General features: G+C 65.4%; 2 protein-coding genes across 4 annotated transcripts; one reads left to right on the top strand and one right to left on the bottom strand.

Moving 5' to 3' along the window:
- Positions 1 to 481: 481 nt before the first annotated feature.
- IDH2 (isocitrate dehydrogenase (NADP(+)) 2) lies at positions 482 to 5,674 on the bottom strand. The gene is made up of 11 exons (XM_068203443.1): positions 5,523 to 5,674; positions 4,496 to 4,587; positions 3,958 to 4,123; positions 3,406 to 3,566; positions 3,185 to 3,328; positions 1,858 to 1,994; positions 1,607 to 1,758; positions 1,420 to 1,532; positions 1,240 to 1,337; positions 1,030 to 1,122; positions 482 to 675 (listed from the first exon to the last, which is right to left on the bottom strand). Exons 1-11 carry the CDS (start codon positions 5,611 to 5,613, stop codon positions 588 to 590), a joined length of 1,335 nt encoding a protein of 444 aa, XP_068059544.1. The 5' UTR covers positions 5,614 to 5,674; the 3' UTR covers positions 482 to 587.
- A 931-nt stretch (positions 5,675 to 6,605) lies between these two features.
- Positions 6,606 to 20,636, top strand: SEMA4B (semaphorin 4B). Of its 3 annotated transcripts, none has more exons than XM_068203426.1 (15): positions 6,606 to 6,628; positions 13,395 to 13,539; positions 15,973 to 16,133; positions 16,377 to 16,439; positions 16,566 to 16,664; positions 16,777 to 16,888; positions 17,140 to 17,256; positions 17,357 to 17,514; positions 17,677 to 17,858; positions 17,944 to 18,094; positions 18,229 to 18,439; positions 18,519 to 18,634; positions 18,775 to 18,938; positions 19,012 to 19,106; positions 19,249 to 20,636. In XM_068203426.1, exons 2-15 carry the CDS (start codon positions 13,452 to 13,454, stop codon positions 20,022 to 20,024), a joined length of 2,493 nt encoding a protein of 830 aa, XP_068059527.1. In that variant the 5' UTR covers positions 6,606 to 6,628; positions 13,395 to 13,451; the 3' UTR covers positions 20,025 to 20,636. The 3 variants fall into 3 exon arrangements, with proteins under 3 accessions (XP_068059527.1, XP_068059526.1, XP_068059525.1); XM_068203425.1 differs by lacking the exon at positions 6,606 to 6,628 and adding an exon at positions 8,226 to 8,268; XM_068203424.1 differs by lacking the exon at positions 6,606 to 6,628 and adding an exon at positions 11,245 to 12,131.
- The last annotated feature ends 547 nt before the right edge of the window (positions 20,637 to 21,183 follow it).

Genomic DNA, 21,183 nt, shown 5'->3' with positions numbered 1-21,183 from the left:
CGGGGTCTGGGACACCTGTGCTGACCCCACACACCCCCTATACTTTCTGTCAGTGGCTGAGCACCATCTGCCCTATCCCCAAAAGCCCTGGGCTGGTTCTGGGTGTGGCTCCACTCAGTCCCCCACGAGGCAGTGTGCCTACTCTACCCCTGCCAGCCTTGGGGCAGGATGGAGATGGCCACAGCCTTGGCCTGCCCCGACCCTTCCTCAGCACAGCAGGGCTGGGGACCCCCATGTGCTACCCTCAGGCCAATGCCAAAATGCTGGAGTGCACGGCCCCCCCAGGCTGGCAAGGCTGAGCTGAGGGCTCTGGCTGCCCCCCAGCCCACAGTGTAAAGCTGTGCCATGGCTGGGGAGATATTTAATGGCACCACACGATTATGGGGTACATGAATCAGGGAAGGACAGACACACCCCCACACCCCACATGCCCCCCACCCCTACACTCCCCTGCTACAAAGGCTTTAAAAACACTCTTAAGAAAACTTTAGAAAAATTATTCAACTGTTCCTGAGCTGTGCTGGGGAGCTGGGGGGGCACTGGGCCCCTCCCAGCCCCATCCATCCCAGAGATGGGGAGGCTGTCTCCTATTTCTTGCCCAGAGCCTTGTCCAGGTTGTTCTTGATGGCATCGAGGAAGTCGGTAGTGTTCACAAAGTGCTCATTCAGCTTCACACTGCGGAGACAGACAGGGATTGTGGGGGGTCCCTGCCTGCCTCCTCCCACAGGCACCGCAGCCCTGGGTCCAGGCTGTGGCCCCTGCCCAACCGAATCAGTTGTGAATAGCCATCCCGACTCCCTGGGGACTGTCCAGAGAGGCTAGCAGCTACCCGTGGCCACCGTGCACAGCCAGCTCCTGGTCACTTTCCTACCCTTGAGGCTGCCCTGCAGGGCCAGCCCGTCCTTGTGGTCACTGTGCTGTTCTTGTGGCCACCCTACAGGGTCACTTCACCCGCACGGTCACCCGTGCAGCCACGCTGCCCTAGTGCCGGTGGCTGCCCCCCTGCTCTGCCCTGAGAGCCACCCGTACTTGGCGAGGCCATGGATGCAGCCAGCAAGGTCCTTCGTCATGGTCCCGCTCTCCACTGTGTCCACACAAACCTTCTCCAGCGTCTGCGCAAACCTGGGGACAGGTTTGGGGGACAGTTTGCACAGCTGGTGCCACGGGCCCTGCCACGACTGCGACCAGTGCAGCTGCTGGCAGGGACCTTCAGCCAGGGATCCCCACCCTCATCCTCACCTGATGAGGTCAGGGTTGCTGTCCAGCTTGCCACGGTGCTCCAGGCCGCGTGTCCAGGCGAAGATGCTGGCAATGGGGTTGGTGCTGGTGGGTCGTCCCTGCGCAGAGAGAGGTCAGCTGTCTGGTGTGGACACCACGCCGTGGGCAGCCTGGCACAGGCAGCTCACGGGCTCTGCCCACCTTCTGGTGCTCCCGGTAGTGGCGGGTGACAGTGCCATGGGCGGCCTCAGCCTCAATGGTCTTCCCATCCGGACACACCAGGACAGAGGTCATCAAGCCCAGGGAGCCGAACCCTGCGGTGGGACAGGGGTCAGGACAGCTCCCAGGGGTGATGATGCAGAGTCCACCACACCCTACCCTGCTCCACCTTGGGCCAGGATGTCTGACTGGACATCCCCGTCGTAGTTCTTGCAGGCCCAGACAAAGCCGCCGGAGGATTTCAGCATCTGGGCAACCATGTCGTCGATGAGCCGGTGCTCGTACCAGATCTTCAGCTTGTCAAACTCCGTCTTGTAGTGCCTGGAGCCCAGGCCAGGGGTCAGCCATGCTCACCCCATGTGGGTCTCACTGCCAGCGCCCCCAGGACAGCCCAGACTCCCCCTCCCCCCAGGTCCATACTTATCAAAAATCTCCTGGAAGATGTCCTTGAAGCGCCCGTCATAGGCCTTGAGGATGGTGTTCTTAGTGCTCAGGTAGAGTGGCCACTTCTTCTGGATGGCGTACTGGAAGCAGCTGTGCGCAAAGCCAGAGATGGACTGCAAGGGAAGCACGCGGACCTCGTGGGACCCTGACCCTCAGCCTAGCACCTCCCCCAGGGTGGCAAGGCACACTGCCCTGCAGGGGCCCCCTGAGCCCCGCCTCGTCCGAGTTGTACATGCCCATGCCCACGCCGTGTACCTCATACCATGTTGTACATGCCCATGCCCACACCGTGTACCTCGTCCATGTTGTACATGCCCATGCCCACACCGTGTACTTCATCCGTGTTGTACATGCCCATGCCCACACCGTGTACCTCATACCATGTTGTACATGCCCATGCCCACACCGTGTACCTCGTCCATGTTGTACATGCCCATGCCCACACCGTGTGCCTCATACCATGTTGTACATGCCCATGCCCACACCCTGTACCTCATACCATGTTGTACATGCCCATGCCCACACCGTGTACCTCGTCCATGTTGTACATGCCCATGCTCACACCATGTCCGTGTTGCACATGCCCATGCTCACACCATGTCCGTGTTGTACATGCCCATGCCCACACCGTGTGCCTCGTACCATGTTGTACATGCCCATGCCCACACCGTGTACTTCATCCGTGTTGTACGTGCCCATGCTCACACCATGTCTGTGTTGTACATGCCCATGCCCACACCGTGTGCCTCGTACCATGTTGTACATGCCCATGCCCACACCGTGTGCCTCATACCATGTTGTACATGCCCATGCCCACACCATGTCCGTGTTGTACATGCCCATGCCCACACCGTGTACCTCGTCCATGTTGTACATGCCCATGCCCACACCGTGTGCCTCATACCATGTTGTACATGCCCATGCCCACACCGTGTACCTCATACCATGTTGTACATGCCCATGCCCACACCATGTACCTCGTCCATGTTGTACATGCCCATGCTCACACCATGTCCGTGTTGTACATGCCCATGCTCACACCATGTCCGTGTTGTACATGCCCATGCCCACACCGTGTGCCTCGTACCATGTTGTACATGCCCATGCCCACACCGTGTACTTCATCCGTGTTGTACGTGCCCATGCTCACACCATGTCTGTGTTGTACATGCCCATGCCCACACCGTGTGCCTCGTACCATGTTGTACATGCCCATGCCCACACCGTGTGCCTCATACCATGTTGTACATGCCCATGCCCACACCATGTCCGTGTTGTACATGCCCATGCCCACACCATGTACCTCGTCCGTGTTGTACATGCCCATGCCCACGCCGCCGCCGGGGAAGTTGAACACCTCCCACTCCTTGGGCCCGCTGCCGTCCTTTGGCGTGAAGACCAGCTTGAATGTCCCGGACTTGTTCACCACGAAGTCGGTGGCTTTGTACTGCGGGGGGCCAGGCAGAGCGTCAGGCGGGGCAGGGGCTGGGGCAGCTGCTGGCCAGCCGCACTGCGCTGGCTCACCTGGTCGCCGTGGGCGTGGCGGCCAATGGTGATGGGCTTGGTCCAGCCGGGCACCAGACGAGGAATGTTCTTGCAGATGATGGGCTCCCGGAACACCGTCCCCCCCAGGATGTTTCGGATGGTGCCATTGGGGCTCTTCCACATCTTCTTCAGCTTGAACTCTGTGGGGCATGCAGATGGGACCCCTGAATGACTCCCCCAGCCCCCCTGAAGCACATGGCTTCTGCCCAGCACGCTCCACTGTGCCACGGGCTGCTGCCAGACCCTGCTGCTAGGGGAGGGACAGCCAGCATGAGATCATGGCTGGCACAGGGCAGAGGTCACTGTGTCCCCAGTCACAGGCCCATGGGGTCCCCACAGCACCCCTGAGCCCCCACGGTGGGGATGGGGGCACAGCACTGAGCTGGCAGTGGCAAGGCACTGCCCAGAAACCTGAGCTGGCAGTGGGAAGGCACTGCTGACCCCAAGGGGCACAGACAAGAGGCTCAGCACCCCACAGAACTGCCAGCACCCCCTACAGCGACAGGAGCTCAGCCCCTTGCCCCTGCCCACCTTCCACCCTGGCTTCATCAGGCGTGATGGTGGCACACTTGACAGCCACGCTGTACTTCTGGGTGGCCAGCGCTGAGTCAATGGTGACCTGGTCATCTGTCTTGTCCCGATGTGGCAGCCCCAGGTCGAAGTATTTCAGCTGGACATCCACATTGGGCAGGATGAGCTGAGGGGCCAGGAGAGTGTCAGAATGGGGGACACAGAGCGAGGTGCCTGCGGAGCAGCACCACGGCATGGCCAGCCCTGGCACCCATCCCGGCCCAGCCTGGCTGCCTGCCCAAGATGGTTCCGCTGACCAGAATGATCCCCCCTGCCTTGGACAGGCCTCCCTGCGTGAGACAGCTCCCGCTGCCCGGAACCGCCTCACTTAAAAGTCCTTCTGGGTAGCTGTGCCGATTTTACTACCTGCTTCCTGCAGACAGAGGGACAGAGGCGGCAGGGACAGACAGAGGGCAGCACACGGATCACCGGTTCCCCATACAACGCCCCAGCTCCACTGGTGGCACACCCGCCCGTTCCTGGGGCAGGACCCCATCACCTTCTCCTTAATGAAGGCCCAGATGATCCTCGTCATCTCGTCCCCGTCCATCTCCACCACCGGGTTTGCCACCTTGATCCGCTTGTCGGCATCTGGAGAGCAGTGGGGGGGTGTTAGGGCTGCACCCCTGGTCCCACAGCTCCACACCCCTGTGTGGGGCCAGGGCATCCTGTCGGGACCACACAGCTCTGCCCAGTCAGGTGTGGGTGCCATCCTGGCTCAGGCACAGGTACAGGTCAGGGGCAAGCCCTGCTGGAGTCTGGGCCAGTCATTGGGGCCACCACTGCTGGAGTAGGGGTCAGAGTGCAAAACCCAGCACGTGAGGGGGACAGGGATAGGAACACATTCCTCCCAGAGTGGGATCCACGTGCAAGCCAGGCTCCAACGCCTCAGTGAGATCAAGAATGGGACCAGAACCAGGAGCAGGTGCAGTCCCCTGGGGCCAGACTCAGGCACAAACCGAGGTGCAAATCCCTGTGTGGATCCTGGACCAGGACTAAACCCCTCTGGGTGCCAAACCTGTCTGTGGGTCAGGCTGTAAAACCACAAGTGGTACCTAGAGCAGAGATGACCCTCCCTGAGTGGGACCTGAGCATTGATAGGCAACAAAACTCTGTGTGGTACCAGGACCAAGAGAGAACCCTCCTGGGGGACAAAATCCCGCGTTGGGCCGGGACCTTGAGCACCCCCCCTTCCCCAGGCTCAGACCAGGTACGAGCTGGAGCACAAAACGCCACGTGGAATAGGGACCAAATTCCCTTGGGACCAAAGTAATCTGTGAAACACCCCGTAGAACCGGGACCAAACCCCCCCAGGACCAGACCTAGCTACAAAACCCGCCGTGGGTCCGCAAAGGCCCGCGGACCGGACCGTCAGTACGCGTGAGTCCGGATCCGATTTCAGACACCGCCCCCCACAAGAATCCGGGCCGCCGCCCCCCCGTGGGTCCGGAGCACTCCCGCTCGTGGGGTGCGCAGCCCCCGAACGCCGAGGTCTCCCCCACATCCCCCCGGGTGTCCCCACTCACAGTGCCGGCGCTGCCCCGCGCCGGCGGCGGGCGGCGGACAGCGGGGCAGGCGGCTGAGCGCCGGGGCAGCGCGGAGGTAACGGGCGGCCATGGCGTGGGCGGACACGACGGGGCGGACACCGGGGCGCGGTTCTCTCCGCCCCGGGGCGGGACAGAGCCCCGGCTCCCCTCGTGGGGCCCCGCGAGGGCTCCGGAGGGGCCCGCGCGGGGTCCCGCGGTGGGGTCGGGACTTTGCTGCATCCCGCCCCAGTGGCAGAGCACAGCGTGGCCGCGATCCGCAGCACGCCCCGTTCCCACCGAAGGGATGTTGCTTCCCTCGGTACGTCGGGGTTATGCAGAAGTGGCCAAACCCCAGGTGGAATGGGGACCAAACCCACCCGGGATCAGACCCGTCTGTCAAATGCCGTGTGGAGTGGGGACCAGGCCCGATTTGGCCAAGGACCAAATCTATCTGTAAAACCCTGCGTGGGATCTGGACCACCCCTCATGGAATCTGACTCTGTTGCCTAACCCCACAGGGATCAGGGACCAAACTCCCCCAGGACCTGATCCTGTTGTAATTCCCCTCGTGGAACAGGGAACAAAACCCCCTGGGACCAGACCTAGCTGCAAAACTCTGCCTGGGATCAGAAATGAAACAAAACCTGGGGATCACACACAGGTTTAAAATCCCTTGTGGAATTGCGAATGGCCCCACCCCCGGGACCAGACCGATTTGCAAAACCCCTCGTGGAACCGGCATCAGACATCCCCAGGATCAAAGCCAGCTGTAAAAACCCTCATAGAACTGGGACCAAACCCAGCTGCAAAACTCCGTGTGAAACTGGGGGGGGGGGGGGTACCGCGGGGTTGGGGGCATGCAGACACAGCCTGACCCTACATGGAAGCCGGCGTCCCTGCTCACGGCTGGCGCGTGACTCGGCAGCTGGATCCAGCAGGACAAGGGCAACTGCCACTGTTCCACCAGGGACCTTCACCTCGCCTGGCCCCCGCGTGCGGAGGAGGAGGAGGACGAGGAGGAGGACGAGGAGGAGGACGATGACAACGACGACAACTACAACGATGATGACGACGGGGGTGATGCACACCAGGGGCACCCCAAGAAGGTGCATGGAGCGTGCCAGGGTTGCCAGGAGGCTGCGCGGGCTGGGAATTTGTTGTCCTGCTGTCCCAGCCAAGCCGATGGCTTTTTTTAGCCACATGGGACATGCAGAGCCTGCTCCAGGAGGAAAAACAGCCCTGGAGCAGGCAGCCCCCGGCAGAGGGGCTGGGGGAGCAGCGGCAGTCGTTGACGTCTGCTGGCTTTAACATTAACCAGAGCAGGAGCCGGGGGCCCGCAGTGGCGGGGGGGTCAGCAGCGCTCGGGGTGTCCTGCTCCCACCGCCCAGCCCGTGCTGCCAGCCGTGCTGCCAGCAGCCTGCGGCCCCATGCCAGCCCTGCTCGGGGCTGCCTGGCCGCCGCCCCAGCTGCCCCCCTGGTTGCCCTTGCCCTGGCCCCGCGGTTGGAGCCGCCCAGTGACCGCAGCGCCGGCAGGACGAGGTCAGGCCAGCGCCGGGGCAGTCCCCCCGCGAGGAAAGGACGAGAGCGGCCATGTGGCACAAGCCCAGGGAAGGCCCCAAACAAAGGCACCGCCCGTTCATCCCCGGCCGCAGCCCAGCCACCCTCCCTGCTGTGCCACTCCAGTGTCCCCAGCGTGGCCGCCCTGGAGACATGAGAGTGCTGGCAGGGCTGGCTGTGGGGCTGGCACCTCAGGGGGTGACAGGTCCCACAGGTTTGTGACCCGGCCAGAGCACAAGAAGGACATGGTGTGGGGCTCCGTGTGTTCCCTGCTGCCCGCAGGCAGCCCTGTGTGGAGGGGGCAGCGAGGGGCTGACAGGGTGCTTCCTCGTGCTGCCCGCAAATGCAAGAGCCCCCAGCACCGCCCAGAGCTGCTGGCCCGCAGGCTGGAGTGGGGGCTGTGTCCCACCTTGGGCAACCATCCGACCTCCTGGGGCTGCCAGCATGACCCTGCCTGGGACCCCTCTGGGGACTCCTGCCCGCCCAGCACAGACAGTGTTTCAGTACCCGTGATCCCAGCAGCTCTGGGTACTGCTGACACCCAGCTGCCAGCCACCAGCTCCGAGTGTGCCACTGAGGAGACACCCGTGGCCGTGGTATCCCTGAGCCACACAGAGCCACACGCCGCCGTGAGGCGCCCAGAGCCATGAATTACCCCAAACTCCCTGAGCTCGCTACCATCACAAGATCTCTTCGTGATGCCTGAGGCCGTGTGCACAGGAATTAGGTGTCCCCATAGCCACCCCTGCTACCAGGGACCCCCAGGAAGGGACGCCAGTGGGTGCTGCCCCCCAAAACCAGGCTCCCCAGTAGCCCCACGGTGCTGGAATCCCCTCAGTGTGCTGGGGCTGACACACTCAGTTCTGGACACACCAGCACGACCCCTTTAGGGCCGGTGCCATCCCAGAAACCGTGGGGGGGCAGAGACAGGCCCCTCCAGCTGCCGCCCCCAGAAGCGGGGATGATTCCCCGGCCAGGAGCGGCCGCCCCCAGCCCTCGCTCCCCCGGGGCCCCCGGCGCGGTGGCGGGGCCGGGCCGGGGCGGGGAGGGGCGGGCCGGCCCTTTGTTGTGCTGCGGGCGGAGTCCCCCGGAGCCGCCCCCGCACCGCCCCGCACCGCCGGGGGGGGGAACACCCCGGAGCCGCCCCCGCAGCCTGCGGCTCCCGCCGCGCCTCGGAGCCGCCGAGCGGGTGAGCAGCGGGGGGGCACCGGGCACGGGATGCGTGTGCGAGGAGTCAGCGTGCAAGGCGCGGGCGCGCCCCCGCTGTGCGTGTGCGCGGGCCGTGCTCGGGCGGGTGCGCGTGCACCGCGCCGTGCCCGGGGCGGCGCGTGCACGTGCACGGGGGACCCCGAGGGACACGTGCCGGGGGGGCTGGGAGCGCACGGAAACGTGAGAGTGTGCGTGTGTGTGTGTACGTGTGTGTGTGTGTGAGATTGTGTGTGTGACTGTGTGTGAGACTGTGTGACTGTGTGTGAGATTGTGTGTGTGTGTGTGACTGTGTGACTGTGTGTGTGTGTGTGTGTGTGACTGTGTGTGTGACTGTGTGTGTGTGTGTGTGACTGTGTGACTTTGTGTGTGACTGTGTGTGTGACTGTGTGTGTGTGTGTGTGTGTGTGTGTGAGACTGTGTGTGCGTGTGTGTGAGACTGTGTGTGAGACTGTGTGTGACTATGTGTGTGCGTGTGTGTGTGTGAGACTGTGTGAGTGACTGTGTGTGTCACTGTGTGTGACTGTGTGCGTGTGTGTGTGTGTGTGAGACTGTGTGTGTGAGTGACAGCATGTGCATCGCGGTGTGATTGTGTGTGAGTGACAGTGTGTGACAATGTGTGAGTGACAGTGTGTGTGCATCGCTGTGTGGCTGTGTGTGTGCACCTGGGTGTGCCTGTGTGACTGAGCCGGTGGGTGTGTCCGTGTGTGTGCATGTGCAAATGTGCTTGTGTGTGTGTGTGTCTGTGTGTCTGTGTGTGTGCATGTCTGTGTGTCTGTGTGTCTGTGTGTCTTGTGTGTGTGTGTGAATGGGTGTGTGTCTGTGTGTCTGTCTGTGTGTGAATGTGTGTGTGTCTGTGTCTGTGTGCTTGTGTCTGTGTGTCTGTGTGTGTGTCTGTGTGTCTGTGTCTGTGTGTGTGTGTGCTTGTGTCTATGTGTGTGTGTCTGTGTGTGTGTCTGTGTGTCTGTGTGTGTGTTTCTGTGTGTCTGTGTCTGTGTGTCTGTGTGTGTGTGTGTGTGTGTGTGCGGGCTGCAGGCACACCGGGGCCGTTCCCACAGCCTGTTCCCAGGCAAGTGTTTGCCACCCAGGGCGTGAGCACCCCGTGACCTCTCTGCGTGTGTTTACATGTGCCGGGTGTGCGTACGCCAGGCCGAGGGCGCGGAGGCACACGAGGTGCTCGGGACGGGCATCACAGGCCGCTCACAGGGAGGCATGTCAGTGCCCGCTCGGGACTCAGACATGCGTGTGTGCAGTGTGTCCCACGTGTGTGATGTGCCCTGGACACCTGCGGGGTGCACACATGCTGTGTGTCCCAGAGGACCTGTTGGTGCCCAGGCAGCCCCTGGTCTTGAGGTGCAGGGAGGGTCAGGGTCCCATGGGCTTTTGGGTCATCCCTTGGGTCCTAGTGCCCACTCCAACTGGGCCTGGGGCAGCTTAGGGGGCTGGCACCTCCTCTGACCCCAAGGAGCACCAGGGCAAGCGTAGCGAGGGTGCCACAGGACCAAGAGTACCACGGGGCTGAGGAGACCAGTGTTGGTCGGGCTCTGGGGAGTCAGGACTGGCTGGAAAGGAGGCACCCATCCCTGAGCCTGGGCCCTCCATTCCTGCACTCCAGGGAGCTGACATGCCTGTGCTCTGAGTCCACCACCTCGCTGCTCCCCAAGGGTGCTCGCTGGCTGGAGTTCCTGCTGGCTCTTCCCTGCCCTGTGCCAGGGCTGCCCATCAAGGAGTGGGGGCCTCATGCAGCACCCTGTGTATCCTGCAGCTCCCCAAGCAGGCAGTGTATGGGGGCGGGCAGTGTGGGGGTGCGGGCAGTGCGGGGTGCGGGCAGTGCGGGGTGCGGGCAGTGTGGGGGTGCGGGCAGTGTGGGGGTGCGGGCAGTGTGGGGGTGTGGGCAGTGCGGGGTGCGGGCAGTGCGGGGTGCAGGCAGTGTGGGGGTGCGGGTAGTGCTGGGTAAGGGCAGTGCAGGGTGCGGGCAGTGCGGGGTGCAGGCAGTGTGGGGGTGCAGGCAGTGGAGGGTGCAGGCCGGTGCTGGTGTCGCAGGGGCCAGGTGGACCGTGGGGATACCCTGTTGTCCTCAGAACTGACTCTGCCGTCGTGCAGGAGTGATGGGAGCAATGAGACAGGTGTGTGTTGGGGGGTACCCAGTGCCCTGGGTGCAGGTGCCCCACAGCCGTGGGGCAGTGTGGGCCTGGCTGTGTGGCACCACCCGCACCCCAGCCAGGGTGTCCTGGCAGTAGGGTCTGAGCTCACGGTGGGCCAGAGAGGTAGGGGGGCAGCCCAGCGCAGCCCCGTGGGAGCCCCTTGGCTCAGGCAGGGTGTCACAGCCGCTGCTCGTGGAATGGGGGATGCCCCGGGGCCCCGTGGGGAGCCCTGTCAGGCTGTCGGGCCGGAGGCTGCCCCAGCCCCTCGTCCTGCTTGAGGCCTCTCCCAGGAGGCTGTCAGGACGCAGCAAAGCGCTCCAGCTGCGGCCGGGTATCCCTGCTCCAGTGAGACCCGCAGCCTCCGGGCGGCCGGCGCTGAGCAGCTGGGGCTGGAGCATCTGTGCGGCTGTGCAGGGCCCGCCGCGCACTGCAGGTGTGCATGCATGCGTGCTCACACACTGTGCGTGTGCGTGCCTCGGAGCGGGGACTGCCGGCTGCTGTCTGGCAGCTCCCAGCAGCCTGCCGAGCCGGGGGCGTGCGTGTGAGCCCCGGAAGGTAGGGAGAGCCCGGGCGTGTGGGCTGTGTGCGAGCCGGGTGCGGGTCTCTGAGCAGGGGCCGTGCTGGGGCAGGCTGCGGAGGAAAGTGGGAGCTCGTGGGCGGCAGCAGCAGCGGCAGCAGCGGCAGCAGCGGCAGCAGCGGCAGCAGCGGCAGCAGCGGCAGCAGCGGCAGCAGCGGCGGCGGCGGTGAGGCACACACAGCCCGTCCCGCTCTCTGCAGACAGCAGCAGCGCCCAGTTTCTATCACCGCCTTCCCAGGCACCCACTGCCAGTGGGAACGGGGTGGCGGGCGCTGGCGTGGGAATTTGGTGCAGAAACCACAGCCCCACCTGCCTGCTGACCCCAGGCCACAGGTTTTGGTGCTGCCCAAACACCCAGAGAGGTTTCCCCATTGCCGGCAGTGGGCAGGGAGGGTGGCACGGCTGCCGCACTGGTGCGTGCCAATGCCTGCGGCAGGGCGTGGGGCACGCACAGGCCTGCTCGAGTGCAGAGCGGGGCAGGGTGCTGCGGTGCCCCCGGCGCTGCCCTGCTGGCAGCTGCGTGGGCAGGACAGGAGATAAATGGGAGTTTGGCGTAAACAGCCCTGGCTGCCAGCAGTGCTGGAGTGGCGCTTAAAGGCACAGGCTCTGGCCTGGTTCTGCTGCCTGTTCCTGCCTTCCCTCCCTGCCTGCTCTGCCCTCCTTTTCCTCCCTGCCTGCCCCTTCCCTTCCCTCCTGCTCCTGCCCTCCCTGCTCACCCCAGAGCAGCTGCTCTGCCCACAGGGCCTCCCTGCTCGCTGCATGCCATCACACCGGGGTGTTGACACAACCCTACCACGGCCATACACAGGTGACAGCCAGGTCCCTGGAGCCCCCCAAGGTGCCGTGAGGTGGCATGGGGCAGGGGGCCATGGCTGCAGGGTGAGTGCCTTCCCCCACTCCATTCAGGGTGACGTGCGCGCCTGGGTGACGTTGAGTCCCGTCCGTCTGTGCCACTTCCCGGGCAAAGGGTGCTGCTGATAAGGCTGGGGTGGAACTGTGGGGCTGTCCCAGACCTGGGAAGGAACGTCAGGCTCCATCAGGAACAGCAGGAACAGTGGGGACAGGAAGGGGGCAAAGTCGATTTGGGGCAGAGGGGCACCCCAGACCGCAGCCCCTGGACATCAGGTATGGCCTGTGAGCGGGCACGGTCCGGCAGTGCCAAGCGGGCAGTGTGGGAGTGTGGGCACGTCTGTCTCAGGAGCGGGGGCACAGGCATCCATGGAGTGTGGATACAGTTGTCCCGTGTGTGTGGGGAGCATTTCTCCTGGGCAGGGGGCTCCAAGTGAGTCCCACCATTGCGGTCCAGGGCAGGGACTGACCAAGGAGGACATGGGAAGCTCTGCCCCACACCCCACACTGGGAGGGCAGCGCCGGGTATCCTGGCCCCAGCAGTGCTGCCTACTGCAGGGGAGTCCCCGGACCCCATCCCTCTGCCCCCCTGTCGCTGTTGCCATGGCGATATAAGGAGTTGTCATTAATAACAATTGCGTGGGTGCGGCTGGCCGGGTGGGCAGTGCTCTGAGGGCTGTGGGGCTGTGAGCCCTCCCTACACCCCAGCCAGGGACAGAGCCCTCCGAGGGCCAGGTAGAGGATCTTGCCCAACACTACGTGCTCGGTGGCATGGCCACACCGGGACCCCTGGGACGGGTACAGGGGCCGGCAGGGATGTGTCGCCTGCGGGGACACCAGTGCCGGCCAGGTCTGCCCGTGGTGGGGCTGGCTCAGGCACCCCGTGGTACCCCATGCCTCCCGAGGGAGGGCAGGGAGCGCTGGGCTCCGACCAGAGTGTGGCTGTGGGGCACAGCTGAGGAACTGAGGGGCAAGGGGGCGGCTCTGGTAGCAGCCATGGGGCCGAGCTGTTCCGGGGACAGCGGGACACTCCCGGGACAGCTTTTCCGGGGACAGCAAAGACACAGTCCCAGCCAGCCTCTCCTGGACCACTCCCGGGATCCCGGGCCCACCGGATTTCCCTGCGGCGGGGGTGGAGGAGGTTGCAGGGAGACCCCGGCTGCCGCTAGCGCCGGGGACAAAGCCCCGTTCCCTCCGGACCGTGACGGCCGCGGGGCGGGGGCTGGGGCCGGGTCCCGTGGGGGCGGTACCGACGGGGAACCGCCCGCCTCCTCTTCCGAGCGGCCCACCCCACCCGGGGCACCGGCGGGGTGGGGGACTGGAGTGGATCGGTGCGGCCGGGAACAGCTGGGTACGGCTCGGGGACAGATCAGGAAGGCTCGGGCGGGGCCGGTTCGGTCCGGTCGGGCGGGGCTCCGCCCGTGGCTGCTACGCCCGGTGCCGAGCGGCGGGCGGGCAGCCCCGGGGCGGGCGGGGTGGAGCGGGGCGGGGGGCCGGGCCGTGCCGTACCGAGCCGCTGAGCCCCTTCTCTCCCCGCAGGTCTCCAGCGCCCGGGCGGCTTCGCGGCCGCGGCGGAGCCCCGCGGCTCGGTCCGGGATGGCGGCGCGGCCGGTGCTGCCGGTCCTGGCGGTGCTGCTGCTCTCGGCGGCTCCGGAGCCTGTCCCGCGGGTCAGCCTGCCCTACGGTGAGTGACCGCTGACCTTCGGTGGGTGAGGGTCCGCCGGTACCGGGGAAGGGAGTCAGCCCCCGCCGAGGGCTCCGGCTGGGGTCTCCCCCGGGGCGGCGGAGCGTCCCGCGTCCCCTCGGGCTCTGTGCGCCGCGTGGAAACGCCGTGTGACAGCCCCGCCAGCTCCCCAGGACTCGGGGAACCCTCTGTCAGCGGGACACGGAGCAAGGGCCGGGGCAGAGCCCCGGGGATGCTGCGGGGTGTAGGGACGCGCAGCCCCGCGTCCAGACCCGCACCGAGGGTGGGCGTGTCTGGGGCACCCCGGGCCACTTGTGCCTCCGCGGGCAGGGCAGTGGTGGCGGCCGTGTTCTGTACCAGATGGGGTGGGCTGAGCCGGCCCGGGGACTCTGCCGTGGGCTCTCTCCCTGCTCAGTATGTCCCTGGGATGGGGGACACGCCACAGCCCTCTCTGTGCCGTGCTCAGCTCCGGACGGCTCTGAGCCCCTCTGCAGGCACTTGTCAGCTGCATGGCCCCAGAGTGCTGGGGGCTGCACTGGGCAGGGGCCAGAGAAGGATACCCGGGAGGGTGCTAGGCCAGGCAGAGCTGTAACAAGTGGGAGGCCTGGTTGCAGCCCCCTCCTGCCCTGCAGAGCCCCCCAGCAGCTGGCACAGGCTGGGCGAGCTGTGGGGCACGCTGCTTGGGCTGAGCCCTGGCAGCTGTGCTGTGTGGGGGAGCCACCCACGGCTGTGCTGCCAGAAGGTGGCTGGATCCAGCTGCTGCCGGCCAGCAAAGCCCATCCCGTCCTGTGCTGGGAGGGTGCCGTGGTTTGGGCAGCTGCAAGTGCTCCCTGGCTCAGCGTGCTGCAGCTCACTGCTATAGATGTGGCCCCACCACATGCTCCATGACCGCTGGCCACGGCCGTGGTGGCTCCAGCAGATGTGGGACCTGCTGAGCTGGACACGAGGCTGGGACCCAATGAGACAACCAGCTCGGCATCGTGCCATGCTGTGCTGTGCCGCGTCGAGCCGTGCTGCCTGCCTGGCCCTGCCTGCACAGACCGGTTCTGCCCCGTGCTCCGCACACCTGTGGGAGCTGTGGGGCTGCAGCCACGGGCAGTGCCTGGGGATCCCGGCCTGGACCCCCGCGAGGCAGGAGGAGCTGGGTGGGGAGCACGGGCCAGTGGCCGGTGTGTGTCCGGTGTGTGTCCGGTGGTGGCTCCCATGGAGCGTGGCCACGTGGGGCTTCGGTCGGTGGGAGGGAGGAGCTGGGAGCTGCTCCCCTGGGAGCACTGGATGTGCCTGCAGCAGGTTTGTCTGGAAGAAGCAGGTCTTGTCCTGACAGGTCCCTGGCAGCCACACCAGCAGCTAGCTCCCCATGTCGGCACAGCTCTGCAAGGCACAGGGGCCCCATTGCCCCTCTGCTGCCGTGCCCACCATCGGTGGCATCACCCTGCCACGAGGGTGCAGGACCCCTCACAGGAGGATGCCCTGGGGCATCAGCTTCCTCCTCTCTGCACCACTGGGAGAGCTGGGCTGGTGCTGGGGCCAGCTGAGCCCCCCGGAATGGGGAGATGCTGCCCAATCTAGAGGCACCTGGGGTTTGTGGAGAAATGGGAGGTGAGAGCCACAGGGTCCCACCCCACAGCACCATTGCCCCACAGCTCCTCGATCCCTCACACTGGCTCTCACCAGGCAGGGCCTGGCAGGAGCTCTGGGGTTGTCCTGGTGGGACTCTGGGAACAGGCAGGGGGTGGGGGGAGGTCAGGGAGTCCCCAGAGTGTCAGGGGTCAGGGAGTTGCCAGCGTGAGTCAGCCCGACGTGTCCTGCTCACGCAGCCAGGCCCATCTGATTCAGAGCGGCGGTAGGAGAGGAAGGGCTTCCGGGGCCAGGCCACCCACGCGGGACAGGACAGGACGGGATGGGATGGGATGGGACAGGACGGGCGCTCCCTGACTCTGCATGGCCACTGGCCCATGTCCGGCATGGGCTGAGCCCCGCATCCAGCAGGGCAGCACGGGGCTGAGCCCTGTGCCTGGCAGAGGCTGAGCCCTGTGAGCTGGGGCAGGAGGATGCTCCCAGCACTCATCTCCCCCTGTGGTGAGGTCGGGGTCCCTGTGGGCCTGAGCTGGGCTGAGCCTCCCATGCTGCAGGGCTGAGCTCTAAGGGCTGGACGTGGCCGGGCAGTTGCCCCAGTGCTCGGCAGGGCTGTTGTGGCATCCTCAGGGCCAGGACGGGCTGTGCCTCGTGGTGGCCTTGGGCACTACCAGGGCCCTTCACTGCGGTGTGTGGTGCCACGTGTGTCTGGCAGTGTGGGCAGAGCCCTGGCCCTGGCTGCTCCGGGTGGGTGGCATGGCCAAGGTGCTGGGCAGAGGGGCCAGGAGCAGCCGTGGTGCAAGGTCCTGGGGTCAGGTGCCAGCACGAGGCTGATGCCTGTCACTCTTTGCCCCACAGACTCAGCTGAGAGAGTAGTGCGGCGCTTTGAGGCACCTGGGGTGTCCAACTACACAGCCCTGCTGCTGAGCCCGGACGGTGGGACCCTCTACCTGGGGGCACGAGAGCTGCTCCTCACCCTCAACACCAGCAACTTCCAGGCCAGCTCCCCAGTTCATAGGGTGAGCCCGGGGATGGGCTGGGTGGCCCTTGGGGAGGGAGGGGACACCCAGCTAGCTGGAGTGCAGGGGATCCGCTCCCCACCAGCATTTTGGGTCTGTGTGAGCCATCGTGCATTGAGGAGCAACTGCCCCAGAGCAGGATGTTTGAGGTGGGGAGGATGTGGTTGCTATGAACAAGCCCAAGGAGGGTGTGGGTGGACCAGCCAGGGATGGGGGCTCCCAGTGACTGTCCCTTCTCCACAGCTGCTGTGGAGTGCAGATGAGGAGAAGAAGAGGCAGTGTGTGTTCAAGGGCAAGGACCCCCAGGTGAGCCCCACTGCAAGCAGGCATCGGGGGCAGTGGTGGGTGTGGGTGTGGGCAGTGCCCTGTGCAGGGTGGGTGTGGGTGAGACAGCTGAGCCAAGGACTGAGCTGGGTCCTCTGACCCCCACAGAGGGACTGTCACAACTACATCAAGCTGCTGCTGCAGCTGAACAGCACCCACCTGTACACCTGTGGGACCTGCGCCTTCAGCCCAGCCTGCGCCTACATCGTGAGTACGGGAACAGGGTCCCCGGCAGGTCCCCTCGTGCCGTCAGGGCCCTGCAGTGGGGTCCTTGGCACTGGGACAAGTGCTGCTGGCTCACAGCCTCATCCTGCTGCAGAACGTGCAGCACTTCAGCCTGGAGCGGGACGCGTCGGGGAAGGTGGTGTTGGAGGACGGGAAGGGACGCTGCCCCTTTGACCCTGAGTACCGCTCCACAGCTGTCATGGTCGGTAAGGCACGGCACCCTGGGACCCTCGCCCTTCCTCCCTGCGCTGCCTCAGGACCCTTGCCCTCCCTGCGCCACCCTGGAGCCCTCACCGTCCCTGCAGTGCCCCGGGACCTTTGCCCTCGTCCCCGTGCCTCCTCCTCCCTGCGTCTGCCCGGCCAAGCCGGGCCAAGGCCAGGCTATCACAGCCCCGGCAGGACGCAGGGCTGTGCTGGTGGCGCATGGCGGGTCCCAGCAGGAACATGTCTTTGGCAGACGGCGAGCTCTACGCCGGGACCGTCAGCAACTTCCAGGGCAACGAGCCGACCATCTCCCGCAGCCAGGAGAGCCGCATCACCCTCAAGACCGAGAACTCCCTCAACTGGCTGCAAGGTGAGTGCTGGGGCTGGCACGGCTGCTGGGGGTCCCTCTTCCCTGCAGCGTGGGAGGGAAGGGATGGGGCCAGTAGTGCTGAGGGTGCTTGTGCCCCCAGACCCAGCGTTCGTGGGCTCAGCCTACCTGCGGGAGAGCCTCCCTGCCGGCAACCCTGAGGGCGACGACGACAAGGTCTACTTCTTCTTCAGCGAGACCGGGAAGGAGTTTGACTATTTTGAGAACACCATCGTCTCCCGCATTGCACGTGTGTGCAAGGTGGGCATAAGGCAGCAGGGGCGTGTGGGGGCTGTGCCTGGGGTGTGACTCACTGCTGGAATGGGAGGATGTGGGGCCATCCTGCTTATCTCCACCCCTCGGTGCCTGGAGCCCCGCTCCGTTCAGTCAGCGCGTGGGGCCCTGACCCACTGTGCCGCACAGGGGGACCAGGGCGGGGAGCGCGTGCTGCAGCGGCGCTGGACCACCTTCCTGAAGGCACAGCTGCTCTGCTCACACCCTGAGGATGGGTTCCCCTTCAACGTGCTGCAGGACATCTTTGTGCTCACCCCGGGTGAGCTGCGCTGGAGGGAGACGCTCTTCTACGGTGTCTTCACCTCGCAGTGGTGAGTGGTGCGGATCCGGGGCAGCACGGGAGGTTTGGCAGAGCCAGGGCCTGATCCTGCCATGGGCTCTGCCTGTCCTCACCAGGAACAAGGGTGGGCTGGGCAGCTCGGCCGTCTGCGCCTTCCCCATGCGCAGCGTGCAGCGAGCCTTCGGCGGGCTCTACAAGGAGGTGAACCGCGAAACGCAGCAGTGGTACACGGACACCAGCCCCGTGCCAGAGCCCCGGCCAGGCATGGTAGGTGGCCCCTTGGCACCCGCCCGAGCACAGGATGCAGCGCTGCCCCGTTGCTCTCCTGGTCCCCATGGCTGCCACAGCATGGTACCCAGCTGCTTCCCCAAGCCCTTCTGAGCCCCTTCCTTTCCCTGCAGTGCATCACCAGCCACACACGGCACCTGAAGATCAATTCATCGCTGCAGATGCCAGATCGGGTGCTGAACTTTATCAAGGACCACTTCCTGATGGACAGCCCCGTGCGCAGCCAGCCGCTGCTGCTGCAGAGCCACCGGCGCTACCAGCAGATCGGCGTGCACCGCGCGCAGGGCCTGCACGGCACCTACGACGTCCTCTTCCTGGGCACGGGTGGGTGCAGGCGGGCTCTGGGGGGCAGGGTGTGTGCCCTGCACCCCGGCCCTGTTCAGCACAGCCCCTCTGTTTGCAGACGACGGGCGGCTGCACAAGGCTGTGCGGGTGAACCACGGTGTGCACATCATTGAGGAGATCCGCCTCTTCCCTGACGGGCAGCCCATTCTCCAGCTGCTGCTGGACCAGGACCAGGCAGGAGCCGGGGCGAGGGGGGCACTGGGGGCTCAGCCTGTTTGGGGCTGGTCCTGTTTGTGGGCTGGGGGACAGAGACCTGGGAAGGCAGGGGTGTGCAGGAGCCCGCCCCGCTGACCCCAGCGTGTCCCCTCCCGCAGGGCCTTGTCTACGCAGCCACCTACGCAGCAGTGGCCCAGGTGCCCTTTGCCAACTGCAGCCTGTACCGCAGCTGTGGGGAATGTGTGCTGGCACGGGACCCCTTCTGCGCCTGGAGCCAGGGTGCCTGCCACAGGGTCACCCCACATCCCCTGGCACACCCACAGTAAGTGCTGGGCCCTCTGCCATCCCCCTTCACCCCACGGCACCCCACTGCCCTGCCTTCACTCTGTTACCAGGCTCTGGGCACAGGACATCGAGGATGCTGACACGGAGCGGCTCTGCCAGCTGGCCAACGCCTCCCAGCCCCGTCCCCGCATCCTGCTGGCCCCAGGTGAGCTCCCGCTGGTGCTGCCGTGTGACTGCGTGTCCCGGGGGCTCCCCCACATCCCAGACTCCTGCTCCACCATGGTCCCATCAGCCCCCTGCCCGTAGCTGGGTCCCCTCGCTGATGTTCCCATGGGTTCTCTCTGCAGCCTCAGGCGCCCCGTGCCAGCAGATCCAGCTACCTCCCAACGCAGTGCGGCCGCTGCCGTGCCGGCTGCTCTCCAACCTGGCCTCACGGCGCTGGCTGCACAACGGGGCACCTGTCAACGCCTCCTACCTGGTGCTGCCCGACGGGGCCCTCATTTTGGTGGGCAGCCCAGAGCGTGCAGGCACCTATGAGTGCTGGTCGCTGGAGGAGGGGTTCCGCAAGCTGATGGCCAGCTACTGCGTGGGCGTGCAAGAGCCAGCCCTTGGGCCAGCAAACTCTGGCAGGAAGGTGGCTGCTGGCCGTGACACCCTGGAGACGGTCAGCACATCCCGGAGCACCTCAGCGGTGGGCAGTGCTGCAGCACGGCTGGACGGCAAGACCTACTGGACTGAGTTCCTGGTGATGTGTGTGCTCTTTGCTGCAGCCGTCCTCGTGCTGGCCTTCTTTGTCCTGCACCGGCACCGTGATGGCATGAAGGCCTTGCTGGAGCCCGGCGACCCTAGCAGGCACCAGAAGCCACCCCGCAAGCAAGTGGAGAGCCTGCCCCTGAATGGCAGCAGCCTGCCCAGCACAGCTTCTGAGCACAAGGGCTACCAGGCCCTGCAGGACAATTACATTGTCAGTACCCCCGTGCATGAGCCCCCAGGGCCCCCACGCACCTTCTCTGAGTCAGAGAAGAGGCCTCTCCACGTCCGTGACAGCTTTGTGGAGGTGTCTCCTGCCTGCCAAAGACCCCGGGTGCGCCTGGGCTCCGAGATCCAGGACTCGGTGGTGTGACGGGGATGAGAGCCAAGCCCTCACTCACAACTGCCTCTGCTCTGCTGAGCCTCACTGGACCATGCACCACTGCCAGGGTCTGCGTTGTCTGTGTGTGCATGCCCAGAGCCTGGCACCCACCGTCTGCGGCAGCACCCACCGGCCAGCGGGGTCTAGACCCTCGCGGGCTCCCCGGGCATCACGTCGGTACTTGTGGGTGTGAGGGGTGCCTCATGCCTAACAGGGACCTGCAGGACAGTTCCAGCCCAGCACCCCTGCTGCAGGGATGGCCACGGTTCCTGGCTCAGGATGCTGGTGCGGGCTCTGCCAGGCCCTGACCCCCTCTATGCAGAGGGCAGGAGGGGGCAGCCGCAGACCCCTCGTGCCCCAACTCACTGTGACGTCCCGCTGGGGACCCAGGGCCACGCGTGCGGCTGGGCAGGGCCAGCCCCGCGGCATGTGCTGTGTGTCTGTGCTTGGTTCGTTTTTGGTATGTGGAAAATGTGAATTGTGTCCGGGGAAGGGGAGCTGGGAACAGCTTCCCCTGCGCTGGGTGGGCAGGGACGCCCCCACAGTCCCACGTGTGTGTGCGGAAATGTCTCTTGTTTTTATATAAAGTCCTTCAGACACGTCTGTGCGGCAGGGCTGAGTGCCTTCCTGGGGCAGAACCGTCCCACGTCTGGCTCTCACTGCAGTCACAGCAAGATCTGCCCATGGCTTCAAAGGAGGCCAGAGGACTGTGCTGGCCGTCAGCTCTGTGGAGTCCCCTCCGCGTGTGCCTGGCTGAGCACTGGGCCAGGGCACACGGGGCCCTGCAGGGACAGCGCAGGGACAGTGCCTGTGTCCCTGTGACCTACTGGCAGGCTGTCACTGCGGCAGCCCTGGGCTGCCCTGGGGCCGTGCCTGGGGGCCCGTGGCAGCGTGGTGCAGGCAGAGCAGGGAGGCCCTGTGGTGGGGGAGCACAGAGCGATGGGGTGGTGCCATCCTGGCACCATGAGAAACAGGAGAAGGAGGAGAGCAGGAATAAGAAAATTTGGTGCCTGGGGCTGGGAGGATGGCAGCCCCCAGCAGGAGAGAGGCTGTGACAGCCCCCTTCCCAGGACCACAGTGCTGTGCTGCATGTGGGACCCCCTGCCCACGCAGGGAGCATCTGGTCTTTGTGCCCATCCCACCCTGCTGT

Source organism: Anomalospiza imberbis, chromosome 13 (genome assembly GCF_031753505.1).
Source record: "Anomalospiza imberbis isolate Cuckoo-Finch-1a 21T00152 chromosome 13, ASM3175350v1, whole genome shotgun sequence".
Taxonomy (NCBI): domain Eukaryota; kingdom Metazoa; phylum Chordata; class Aves; order Passeriformes; family Viduidae; genus Anomalospiza; species Anomalospiza imberbis.
Note: the sequence above shows the minus strand (reverse complement) of the source record. Positions and strands in the feature narration are given on the sequence as shown.

Bases quoted from the DNA above. Each gene is read 5' to 3' on its own strand.
- SEMA4B (XM_068203426.1), top strand. From the start codon at position 13,452: ATGGCGGCGCGGCCGGTGCTGCCGGTCCTGGCGGTGCTGCTGCTCTCG. The intron at 16,665-16,776 runs GTGAGTACGGGA...ATCCTGCTGCAG, and splicing joins GCCCAGCCTGCGCCTACATC to AACGTGCAGCACTTCAGCCT. The intron at 17,257-17,356 runs GTGAGTGCTGGG...TTGTGCCCCCAG, and splicing joins CTCCCTCAACTGGCTGCAAG to ACCCAGCGTTCGTGGGCTCA.
- IDH2 (XM_068203443.1), bottom strand. From the start codon at position 5,613: ATGGCCGCCCGTTACCTCCGCGCTGCCCCGGCGCTCAGCCGCCTGCCC. The intron at 1,338-1,419 runs GTGGGCAGAGCC...CTCTCTGCGCAG, and splicing joins ACTACCGGGAGCACCAGAAG to GGACGACCCACCAGCACCAA. The intron at 676-1,029 runs GTACGGGTGGCT...CTGTCTCCGCAG, and splicing joins TGCATCCATGGCCTCGCCAA to TGTGAAGCTGAATGAGCACT.